The sequence below is a fragment of the Ambystoma mexicanum genome, chromosome 6p (genome assembly GCF_040938575.1).
Source record: "Ambystoma mexicanum isolate Mex_15411 chromosome 6p, UKY_AmexF1_1, whole genome shotgun sequence".
NCBI classification, from domain to species: domain Eukaryota; kingdom Metazoa; phylum Chordata; class Amphibia; order Caudata; family Ambystomatidae; genus Ambystoma; species Ambystoma mexicanum.
In genome coordinates, this window is record NC_090935.1 from 1437588195 (window position 1) to 1437601347 (window position 13153).

Here is a 13153-nt window from a genome sequence, read left to right on the forward strand (position 1 = left end):
AAACACTGAGTTGGGTGGGTTTTCAGGAATACCGCTGATGGCAGTAGTAATTACCCCAGCTGTATTCCTGCTCCAAAATCTATCCAACTCGTAATGAAGTCCTTAATTAGTATATTTCCCATAGGCCATCCACCTCAGAAACTTTAAAGCACTTTCAATCATTAATTTGTACACAGACAATGTGTACAGATGAAAAAGTGAATGTTGGAGAGAGACCTCACAAATATATTTACGTTGCCCAAACGGTGCTGCATAACCTAGAAATAGAATGTGTCCATTCAGTGGCAGAGCTCAAGCCATCCTGAAAACCAGGGGTACCTTCATCTTTATCAGAGACCAAGGGCCAACAAACCTACAAGTTCTAAGCAGGATTAGCATCCTGCATATCTGAGCAAAAGTCTCCTTCATTAGTTTATTTACAGTACTTCAAATGATTTCTATACTCTTGCTTAATTTTCCTAACAGCACATACTTTATAAATAGAAGAAATAATTCTGTTTACCTTCAACAATCTAATTGTACTGTGATGTGTTTTCCGACCACTGCAATATCTAGCAAAAGCTTTACTAAATACAGTACCGGTCTAAATGGACTTTTGCTTGGTCCCAAGATCTTCCAAAAGCTCCATTTAATAAATGGCCCCATGTGCGGATTGCGAAATCAATGCATTCTGCACTTTCCATTGCGCAGGTCTTTTGGGCAATGGGAGTTCCGTGCCCTTTCAACCTCCCTATCCCTCCCTGACCTCTCCGGGAGACACTGGCGGAACCTCTGGTCTTTGCTTTGCCCTCCCCTCACCCCACCGCTCTGCTCACATTATCCGGGGAGACCTCTGGAACCTCTGACCGCCTCCCTACACCCGTACCCCGTCCTCTCCACAGTCCACTCACCCCCCTGTTTATCAACCCACCCCTCTTCTGTCCAGACTCACCTCTCCTGTACCTCTGGCCATCCACATATTGCGCAGGGGACATTTCTCACTGGATTATGCACAAAAGTCCTCTGCGCAATGCGTACCGCGCACCCATGTAAACAAACCAACCACAGTGAGTCTGTTTGAGCCAACGGTCCAAACCACAAATTGATCAAACAAACCCTCAAGTTTGATTACATTCCACTCAGTCCATATATTCTGACACCATCATCCCACACAGAAGAACAATATGGATTTGGAAGCATCATTGAGATGTCAATAGATAACGTTTCAAACAAAGTGGGTAATGATCACTGTCATAATGCTGTGATGCCACCAAACATTAAGGCCATAATTGTAGAGAAAAAAATAAGAGGATTTAACAGTGGTACGTACGTACTTTGGGGTATCCCCTGAAATTCCACCAATAGCCATTTCAGCAGGCTACCTACAAGCATCCCTACTCATCATTTCCCTCGGATTTCAGTGAAACGCAACAAAATTCCACTTTTTGCATCCAAATTTATCCTGTCCTCATCGTTTGCCCTTGAAATTGTGCATTTGCCATTCAAACTTCCTTCAACTAAAAAGAATCCCTAGTATTGTTAACTGTCAATGACGGCAGAAGAGTTTTAACATCATCCCACATTATATGCATATCAAATGGAATGAGGGAGCATACATAATAATACAATGGACACTAAGCATATTACCATTCTCTAAAGCCGAAGATAGCCTAACCTCCAAGAGTTGAGGACCACTTCAGAAAAGTTCAGATTTTACGTTATTTCTCAACTCATTTCAAACACAGTCTTCAAGCCATCTTTCAGTCAACCACCTTTTCTAACAGCAGGAGTGCAAATATTTAAAAACCGTCAAGCATGCAGGTGTACAAGTCACCCCGAGTGGGACTGTTATGTCTAGACCTGGATCTAGAGCCAGCTCGGCCTAGAGACCCAAGCTACTCCTCACTGATGACACCCAATGAGGCCGAAACATGTCTGGGGATGCTTGTGGTCTCGTGCAGAAGGGATGTGACCTAGCAGTTTGGGCTGGACTGCCCCTTTTGCTGTGGGACCAAGCCTGATTTGGATATGGTCTTTCCCCTTCTTTAATGGCTTGGCAGGCTGAAGAACGATGGTCTGGAGAGTTGCCCAGAACAATGCCAGAGACCTGGATCCAGAGCCACCTCGGCCTAGAGACCCAAGCTACTCCTCACTGATGACACCCAATGAGGCCGAAACATGTCTGGGGATGCTTGTGGTCTCGTGCAGAAGGGATGTGACCTAGCAGTTTGGGCTGGACTGCCCCTTTTGCTGTGGGACCAAGCCTGATTTGGATATGGTCTTTCCCCTTCTTTAATGGCTTGGCAGGCTGAAGAACGATGGTCTGGAGAGTTGCCCAGAACAATGCCAGAGACCTGGATCCAGAGCCACCTCGGCCTAGAGACCCAAGCTACTCCTCACTGATGACACCCAATGAGGCCGAAACATGTCTGGGGATGCTTGTGGTCTCGTGCAGAAGGGATGTGACCTAGCAGTTTGGGCTGGACTGCCCCTTTTGCTGTGGGACCAAGCCTGATTTGGATATGGTCTTTCCCCTTCTTTAATGGCTTGGCAGGCTGAAGAACGATGGTCTGGAGAGTTGCCCAGAACAATGCCAGAGACCTGGATCCAGAGCCAGCTCGGCCTAGAGACCCAAGCTACTCCTCACTGATGACACCCAATGAGGCCGAAACATGTCTGGGGATGCTTGTGGTCTCGTGCAGAAGGGATGTGACCTAGCAGTTTGGGCTGGACTGCCCCTTTTGCTGTGGGACCAAGCCTGATTTGGATATGGTCTTTCCCCTTCTTTAATGGCTTGGCAGGCTGAAGAACGATGGTCTGGAGAGTTGCCCAGAACAATGCCAGAGGTTAGGATTCACTTCAAACCTTCCAGCCATCGCCTCTTTTGTTTTGCATCATTGGACCCCCCTGCGGTGCAGGGAGCACTTGATTCCTGGATTTGTTTAGTTTTTAATTATACTTGTTTGGTTATTTTTGGGACTGCTGATGTGTTATTTCTTTTAGGAAAGGGTGTGTTTGTCAAGCTTAATTTATTCTACAATTCCTCATTGCCCTATTAGACCTCGGGTAGAAGCACATTGGGAATTAGCGGCCGTTGTACCCAGGTTTTTTTCCCTGCAGGTTCCTCTTTAAATTAAGCTGCTTTTTGCAGTCCCACACCGGTGCAGTGTTGCTCTGTGCTATTTTATGAGCTAAATGTCCGTAGGACAGAGTGCTACATCGTGCTGAAAGATGTGATGTCATGACAGAGAAGGTCGGAGGGCCTGATTCTGAGCATGTGATAAATAATGTGTGGAAAGAAGACATTCTCCCCTCCAGTTTCCAGCACCATCATTCTGAGGTGGGGAGATGCTGTGCTTTCCAACAGCAAAAGCTGCTAAAATCACAGGGTGTGGGGGAAACATGTGCTCCAGTGACACTGCAAGCATTTCTCAATAGAATGCCACTTTTCTAGTTTAAGAACGTTTTCTTAAACTTTTATTAATGTTGTAAAGTGGTGCTGCTGTCTAAGAAATGCATTGTTTTAAAGGGCAAACGGGTGCAGTGGAGTTTAACGGCACCTCATAGATACCGTATTTTTCCTCCTTTTTTTGTTGTGCTAAACCAGTGCTGCTGGGAGGATAATACCCTCCATGTGGCTATGCTGCATTCATGACAGTTGCTAGGGCTGTTGTCAAGCCATAAATCAAGCACATGCAAATGTCAGAGCTTTCATGTCCCTGCACCACTTTCTTTCTTCATTAGAATATGGTGTTTGTAAGGAAAGTGTTCCTCCTTTATAGAGGAACACTTTCTCACATTTGCATGCACCTCAAAATTAGCACCTCAGCGGTGGAACTCAGAGTGCGGCCGTGATCAGCTACATCTCTTTGCGCACAGTGGCATTATAGAGATGGGGGAGGACCTGAGAGGAGGGCCCATGCACATGGAGGATGTTGTTTGGGCCTTCCCGCGTCCGTTCCTTGCTGTGGAGTGATGTCACCTTTAAAAAAAGTCCTTGGGCCATCCCGCCACCAGGTACGCGTTCCAAGCCATTTTGGATTTATTCTGAGTCAAACCTGCAAGATAACATTGATGCAAGGAGTCTTGTGGAGGGAGGCGAGGCAGACGTCGGGGAGTTCACTCTCAATAGGTAGGTTTGGTCTGGGCCCTGCCGCCCAAGTTCTGAACATTATTCATGTTATCCCAGGTTACATCTAGCATGACAACTTCTTTTAAAACCGTTGTTACTGACTTCACTGGGGAAAGACCAAGGTATAGCTTACAATGTCTTTTGGAGGAATCTTGTGAGTGATAACCAGTGAAAGGTGGTACTGCTGTGGGTAACAGGCCTCTCATCATGGGGACTGGGACTGAATGGGGTGGGGGGGTATATCACTGATTCTGTATAAGCCTTCTCTGTCAAGAGGCTGTACATGAGAATACTGTGACTGTGGGTTCAGATTTTCAGCCCAGTCGTCGACCTTGGTTAATTTGTGACACCCTAGATTTAGTTGCCCGCATTGGAGCGACTGGCGATACAGGTGTTTAGGGGGTAATACTGACAAGTGATGTTTCTTGGCTATGGAGGAAAATGATATATGATCAAGATTAGTAGTTTGTTGAGATGGGGAAGGGGCAGGGAATGCCTGTTTAATAGGCTACATTTCGGATCTTAATTGGTCAATTATTTCTATTATAGTTACGCTGGTTATGTGGCATTTGGTGGTGCCGACAACGGACGTGGTAGCTTGGGCCCCTCCATTTATTGTTTCCTTTGTGTGCTGCCTTCTGTGTGGTGTGTCATGGGGTGGTAGTGGTGGGCGGGACTATGTATACAACCAAGTGAATAAGTATTAAATGCTGTGTTTTGCACTCACAATTTTGGATGATGTGTGGGAGAGTGCTTTTGGTGGGTGTGCATATCCCTTAAGTCTGAGTTAATTTGTGCAATTGTGCACTATTTCTTTAAGGAATGTGAACGAAGATGAGCTAGCCACTATTTGTACTTGCATGGGATGTCCATGGGCTGCACAGCCTGTAGGAGAGGAAAAGGCTACTTTCAAAGCTTTCATAGAGGAGCGCAGATGCAATCTTCTTGTAAGAGACTCTGTTGCTGAAGCAAACAAAAGACTGCATTTTGATCAAGAAATGTAACTATGCACTGTCAGGTTGTAATTCCACCTAGTCAAACAGGGGCAACATCATGTTTTATTCAGCAGAATTTCAGGCACTATATCGGTAAGGTTGTGAAGGATGAGGGAAGACTGTATCATTTGGGGGAGGTTACGATTGAAAATATGCCCCATCAGTTAGGGATGTCAGGTTACAACACTGGGGACAAAACAGGATGCTAAGACCACGTGGATGTGTTCAAAGGTTTTTTATGAGGAGGGTCTACATTGGGGCCAACTAAAAGGTAATAGGGAGCTCCACTTAGAAAAGCACACTTAGGAAAAGAGACTGTTGTTGTTCCCCGTCTGTATTACTAAACCGCAATGTGATATGGGTCATGCGATCCTGTTGAAACGCAAAATATGTATACATGTGACTGTCTTTTCCCACGGTATGTTAAATAAAAGTTTTTTTTTAAAGAAGAACAAAACGGTCAGGGTGATCTTCTCCAGGTAAGTGTCTTTCCTGACAAATGCCGGTACCGGGCCCTCCATTTGGGCGCTGGTGTCAAAGTCCCAGTCCTCAGGGTTCAAGGGAGGTTGCGCCATCTCCCCACTGCCTGGCATGGCAGGCTGACAGGGATCCTGAGTCCTCTTCTGAATTTGATTCTAGTTGCAGGCTTTCCTGGTCCCGTATCATGCAAATGCAGATACCAAAATGTGTGAGACGCAGTCATTGGTCATGGGTGGCAGGGGGAACTATAGAGGGGTCCCTGAGGCAGGCTGACCAATCCCTGGACTTCTGCCTCTTTTCCCTTTTGTACTGATCACACGCTCCCTAAACCCATTCCATTCCTTCTCCCAAAATCTGGACCTTCCTAAGGTCAGTCTGGCCCACTGGAACCTGCCTATTCTGGCTGATTAGGCCCTGGTCTTCCAAGAAGTCTTCCTTTGTCCTAGATCTCTGTTTCCTCCCTAACCTTTCCACCTCACTGTCCTCTGGTGTTAGCAGGGCGTTGGTGTTGCTCTCAGCTACGATGGTCTTCACCTTCTTCCTCTCATTGCCAACCTCTGGCTTCAGACCCTACCAGCTCCTTGACAGTCTCCACTTCCTTGTGCTTACTCTCCAGTTCTCTGGTGTTGGGCAAATCGTAGGCTTCAAAGATTGTTTTCGCGAGGCCACATATTTCACTGAGGGTGGCGTGAATTCCTAATTGTGATTTTTCTGAGGTGGCGGGTGAGCAGGTAACTGTATCCTGACCTAGGCCACCTACGTCCGGGACAACCAATACTTCAGTTTCAGTGCTGCATATCTCGGTGCGGCTAAGGAGAGCTTTGTGCTCTCTCACCTGGGGAGGAGGGACCTTTTCTAATACCTTGCAGGTTATTCCCAGGGTTCTGGCAATGAGATACCCATTTTGGGTTGGTCTGCCCAGATGTCTAAATGGGCTGGGGTGGGACTGGCCCGTGGTGAGGTAAAGTGACTGCCTTCTGTCAGGTGCTGGAGACTAAGCAATATAAATAACTAACACAAAGGTGACGTTCGGAATCTCCCCATACCACCCAACTTTGCATCATACAGTTCAGGGTGGCACTCGACACCATGACTGACTCTCCTGCTCATCCCTAGATTCAGGCAAATGTTGTCATTACAGGGAATATAATTGCCCAAAATGTACATGCAGTGGGTTTTTATGAGGCATTAATGGGTGACCTACTGCCCCTAAGGAAGGGTAAGGTGCTCCTGTGGGTTACTTAATGACATATGGGGTGGTAACTTGTACCAGTTAGTGAATCATGGTGAAAATAATCAAGTGAATGAAGGGTTATTGTTACTGAGATATGTAATTAGCTTTGTAGATGTTTTGACGGCATGTCACCTGAATGTAAGAGACTATACCTAGTCCTCATATATAGCATTCATAGGTAGACTTTTTTTGCTGACGCAAAATGCCTAAAATGATGTGCAAGCCACATCTATTCCAGCACTCACACCCGCTGGTTCTTAGTGGGTCCCGGTGGCTGGTATCTTAGTTGATGGCAAGGGCGCATGGTCCCCTGAGGGCATTTCAGACACAGTTTCAGTGGTCATGGGCCTCAGGGGCGATCAAGCCATATAGGTCGGCCTAGACGCATGGGTATGCTGGTGCGTTTCAAGGGATCTGGATTCTGTTCATGCCGGGTTAATTCAGGTGGCAAAGGTTTTAACTGATTTATCCCCTGTACTCATCTTAACCACCATTACCACTTATAGGTCAGCGATATCCTCTAGTCATGTTTTGGTGGAAGGTTTTCCGGTAGGAAGCACCCCTTGGTGTGCAAGCTCTTGAATGGGATTTCCTTATCGAGCCCCCCTCTGTCATCTCAGTATTCTTGCCTCTGGGATGTCATTGTGGTATTGTCCATGTTCAGGGGCTTGCCCTCCAATTCTTACTTGTCACTGCAGGCTTTGTCTGCCAGATTGTTAATTCTAATGGTGTTTGGTGGGCTGCAGGAAGGTGAGGATGTAAGGATTTTGGATCTGTCTAGGAGGTTTTTCTATCCAGAAGGGATCAGATTTCATGTGAATCTCAGGACTAATTCTGGATCTGGTGTTATATCCATCCCTTTGTTTCCAAATGTTCCTCAGTTGGGCACAGTACAGTGTCTCTGCACTTATGAAGCCAGTACAAGTGTTCTTAGGGGCCTCCGGATCAACTATTCATCTTTTTAATCTTTTCGCCCTTGTTGTTCGGCACTTTGGCCAGATGAGCGCACTGGATCATGTACCAAGCAGGCATTGAGATCTCGTTGTTTGGGGCATATTTGGCTAGAGGGGCCGTGGCTTCTAAGACTTTTTTAACAGGGAGCGGGACTGAAGCACATCTTGCAGGTGGCAGACTTGTCTAACGCGAAGAGGTTGTAGAGATTTGATTGAAAACCTATTGTTCCGCTTCCAAGCCATGTGGGCAGGCCTTTGAATGTGCATACAAAGGAGGCCATGTATCTTTAAACAGAATGTCGATTGCTCATAGACTGTGACAGAGAGTCAGTATTCTGTTAATGGCACAGAGGTGAGTATTATCCCTCCCTGTTTGATATCCATAACAGTGTTCTTTATGTCTTCCGACAGATTGATCCTATGTGGGCCAGTCATTTTACTGAGGGAATCGCGAGGTTCTCGTGGTCTCGCTCGATATAGATGGTGTTGTCGATGCTCTTCTTTCTGCCTCAGAGGTCGTTGGAGGACTGTTACTAGGGTTACAGCCAAAAAGAGGTGGGGCAATATTTCTGATGGATATTTTTACAGATGGATATGCAGGAATTGGTGACAGGGTCACATTGTATGGGGAAGACATTTTGGGGTTAGTAGTGTTCTTTCTCTTTCTTTTGTAAACTGTGTTCTTACTGCTGTGCAGCGAATTAAGTTGTACGCGAAGAGTTGTACGCAGAATTATGTGCAATGGAAATTCGTGAAAGTCTGAAGACTAGCAACACCTGGATAGTTTATGAAATGTCATGGCAAATGGCCACGTATTCCTGAGGATGAGCCACCACACCTGCAACTGTGACATTCCTAGGTAAGAAAGGAACTTTCAAGACTTGTTCAGCACCCTCATCTCGATCATCGAAAGTGCAGTATTGGGAACGGCAAACTATTTCCGAAGAGCTGGATGAAGTTCCTGATTTCTAAGAGTACTCGCATTGTGTGGCTTTCCCTAACCCCAATGAATCGTCTGCATTCTGTGGAGTCGCCTCTGGGCGATGATTAAATATATATTTCATGCATAAAAGCTGTACTATATTGTTAGAAATGTTGCTGTGCTCAGGGACGTCATTTCACCAAAATGCCAGAGGTAGCGGAAGTGACATCATGCGACCCTTGACCTCTGATGACATCACATGAAGTGATGTCATTTGACCTCACCCCGAAGTGATATCGTGGGAAGTGATGGAAGACGACCTTTCACCCCTTGACAAAACAGGAAGTGGCATCACATAGCATTGTTCCTAAATACACTACGAAAAATATGGTTACGATATCACTAAAATGTGATATTCATTTCATACAAGAATGGATCGCCATATGTATCGTTAAGATCATTGTGTTTAGGCCCGTATTACCAAATTACTGTGAATACAAGCAGACGTCCTTGGCCAAATGATAATGATGTGTTATTATGTAAGACTTATGCTTAAGTGCTTTATATGGAAAAAATATACATACAATAGCACCCAACCTGTGTTGGTATTCATTTATTGACCTCAGAAGGATGAAAGGCTGAGTTGAGGTGTTTAAGAACAGACTAAATCTGTAACTCACCCACTGAAGTTTCCTTGAAATACACCTTTAATGAGTCTAGCAATTATTGTATAGAATTCCAGAAAAAGACATTATTTGGTATTCCTATTCTTTCTTATTTGGGGTCACTGCTGAAAGTCTTAAACTTGCGGAATCCCTGTTCTTTTTTTTCTTTGCTCTTTTTAAGAGGCCTGGAGAAGAAAGACAGCCACCCCAGAAGCAAAGACCCACATGGCGCTGTGCACATCCCAGGAGCGTGCTTTAAGAAAAAAAAAGACACTTTTTTTTGTGTGGTAGCAAGGGAGACCACAGGAGTTGCAAGGGAAACGTCAGGCGTCGGCTGGCCTATAGGGAACTCTGGAGACTTCCCAGTGGGCTTCTGCACCCTGGGCCTCTTTTGTGTGGTATTTCCAAATTTTCTCATAGGAAAAGCATTGGGTTTGCTGAAAATGTGTCATATGAGGCCACTTTGAAAATTATTTTCAGGGCCTCTTTTGGTCCCCAGTAATTATTTCCAAGGCCTCTTTTAGTTCCCAGTCACCCCTGCCCTTGGCGACCCCTAAATGACATCCCTGGTTGTGCTCCTTCCTAGGATGTTGTCACTAAGGTGTTTCTAATTTCATGGGTTTGTTTTGGGATTTTACGTCCTTGTTTAAAATAATAAAAGATAATGTTTTTAAAAGTCTTGGTGCATGAGCACACACTTTCCTTTTGAATGCACAGTTCCGATTGTTGTGCACTGTGCCCCACTGCATTACACCTGAGATAAGGCACAGTCTCGTCGACTCATTGAGATGGTGATGGGCATATGTGGGTATCAGGCTTCTGAATGAATCCCGCCACTGGCTATCCAGACCGATCTCATAAATCGCATTAATGGCGCCACACGGACGGAAAATATATTCTTTGATAAATATTTTATCTCTTCGTGGAAACCCCCTCAAACACACGTAGGAACTCTTAGATCTAACAAAACCTGATCAACTGCACGGTCCATAACTAGAAAAGCACAGCAGAGGCTTTTGTGTACATACACGAAAACTGGATACAAGTTACAATTTAAAATAAAACCCTGAAAGGAGGAGAGTGGGGGGAGTGGTGCATGATTAGAAGCAGAATAATTAAGTAAAATAAAGTGAAATTGGTAGTTTAAAAAACATAGAATGAATCGCTAAAGAGCACGTTGAGCGCTTTTAGCTGCTAATCTTGATTTTAGACTGCCTGATTGCTTCTGTCTCATGTTTGTCTTGTCTGTCGGTTCATTATGTCTCTGTTTATTTTGGCTCTAACCTCCCCATATTTTAAACCGCCCCATATTTTAAACCGCCTGGTGCTCTGTTCAACGGGCAGCGCGGACCGGTCTTTACCTACCCAGCGGGACAGCCTCTGCCATGCTCTCAATCCTTTCGCGGGTCTGGTGGTCCAGTACGCCGAGGTCGTCCGATCAAAATCCGACGTAAACCGCGGGCCCTGACCCCTGGCTGCTCTTTCCCGGGCGCCGCTGTCCAAGGTTGTCTACGGCCGTTGCTATGGGGACGCGAGGAGGGCGCCATAGCAAGAGCGACAGCAAGCCTACGGAAGCTCTGTACACCTGAGAGCCTCTGGTTGGAGGCGGAGGAAATAGGAGTATTCATTCCCTCTACTGTTGGAAACAACACATTGCTGCATGTGAGAAACGTCGAGCCGCTTCGTGTCAAAAGGCCGCAATCCGCACGTGCAGGTCATTGCAGATTATATATTAAAACAAAGAACAATGTAATATGTGAAACAAAGCATCAACTACCCAACTCACGCACCCTTTTTTTGTATCCGTATGAAGGCCTCTTTGCTCTCCTTGCAAGCCGCATGGCGTGTTTAGACTTCAATGGGATCAAGCTACCAGAAAACCTTGAACTGGTACCATAGAGGCACTGTGCTCGCAATGGGCTGGGCACTTAACAAATGACCAATGCGTACATAAAAGGATACAAACTAGCATTAAAATTATGAATACAAATAGCTTTACAAATCTTCGCCCGGCATCGATTTTAATGGGATGACCTGCAAAAAACAGCTGATCTCACTACCTCAGACACTCAACAATTTTCGAAGTATGTAAATGTGAACTTAAAACTCGGATGTCCATTGCCATGCATGCCAACTTGCCTAGTTTTTTAAAAAAATTTTTATTGTTTTATGGTTTTAACTTAAAACCTTTCACAAAAATCACATCCACTAAAAACCTTTTTTTAAAAAGAAGAAATGATGCGGACCTAATCATCTCGGCTCCCGGCGGCCGCTACATTTATCTTGTAATAACTTCCCTCGTTGTTTAATAATCCCACCCCAGCAGCACTCCAGTGGCGGCGGATGTAGCGGAGAAGCAGTGGCCGCAACCCCGAGAAGAATCGGAGCAGAGGACGCGAGATTCTGCCCGAATCCTGCATCTGGGCGAGCCGCGGCCATTGGGGCACAGGCGTAGCGACCGCCCCCTCCACAGCACGGCGAACGAAGGGAATCCTCTGCGAGAAGGCACGCCGGAATACAGTGCCGACCCGCCTCCAAGACCCGGCGGCGTCCTACAGACACCGCCAGAGAGCCAACTGCGGTCTCCTTCATCGGGCCGGCCCTGGAGAGCCTACGGTGGGCGTGACACGAAGCAGCCGGAGCCATTTCTAACGGCGCCTCTCTTGGCCTCGTTGCAGCTGCGGATAGGCGGAGATCTGAAACTCAGAGGCCCACCTGCATATCTGCCCGCGGCTCGGGCCCACGCTGTCTGCCTTCGCTGGGGAGATCCACTCCCCCCATCAGCGAGACGGCAGCGCCCGGGGTCGAACGGCAGCAGGACAAGGAGAACCGTGTGCTGCGCTCCCCCGCGGATGTGCTGCGCTCCCCCGCGGATTGAGGATACGCTGCAGACGGACTTATCTACAATAAGGTACGCGTGTGGGCAGAGTGGGGGATTTGCCCTATCTCCCCCCTCAAGGCCCCTTATACAGCTCAAACCTACTGTAAGGACCACGGAACCTACGGGGGCGACCACAGGTGACGGAGATAGGCACTGGCCAGCATCATACCAGTGCATGGAACACCGGCACGGTCCTCCCCATGAGGCCTATGCGCAGTGGCCCTGAACTGTGAGTGCAAGTGAGAGGCATTTCTCCGTGCACCTAATTGGACCTTGTGCACAGGGGACCCCAGGACCTTCCCCCCTGCTGAGCAGCGACTGCAATCCGGGGGATACGTGCCAGAACGACCCTCACGGGGCACTACTACTAAAGGGACGAGCTCTCCCCCGCGCAGGATCTGCCCTCCACTCACTCCCTGCGGCCCTGGAAGAGAGACCAATGCCCACAGAGGCCACACTCTTCTGTCTTTGGCGCAGCCCTCGCACTGACACATGACGGGCCCCCTGCGCTATTTCTACACGCTCGCCTGACCCACACTAGCCCATTCCCAACCCTACATTCACCCCTGGGGTGACAACGTGAAGCACCCAGACCTCCACCATACAGGGTTGATCAACCACAACATAGGAAAAGAAAAGTCTAAGCGGCAAACTCTACAAAGCAAGATGGACCTCTACACCGTGGGGGCCCCTCCCCGCTGCGAGACTCAGTCCGCAGAAGAAGAAGGGGCCAGCGACGAGCCCTATGACCCCCCAGTCTCCTTGACAGACCTCCTGAGAGCGATTGGGTACTCGACATCATTGGAACTCAAAATAGGTGGCCTATCCACTGAGGTGTCCCTTATACGCCAGGACCTCCGCAACCTGTCGGCCAGGGTTGGTGAGGTGGAACTGAGAGTGTCAGACACAGAA

General features: G+C 47.2%; 1 protein-coding gene across 1 annotated transcript in view; it reads right to left on the minus strand.

Moving 5' to 3' along the window:
- SPMAP2L (sperm microtubule associated protein 2 like) overlaps positions 1-10871 on the minus strand; it is a 368678-nt gene extending 357807 nt beyond the window's left edge. Inside the window, exon 1 of the mRNA XM_069626161.1 lies at positions 10726-10871. Within this exon, the coding sequence (XP_069482262.1) occupies positions 10726-10747 (22 nt within the window). The 5' untranslated portion in view covers positions 10748-10871. The remainder of the gene's footprint in view (positions 1-10725) is intronic.
- Between the last annotated feature and the right edge of the window lie 2282 nt (positions 10872-13153).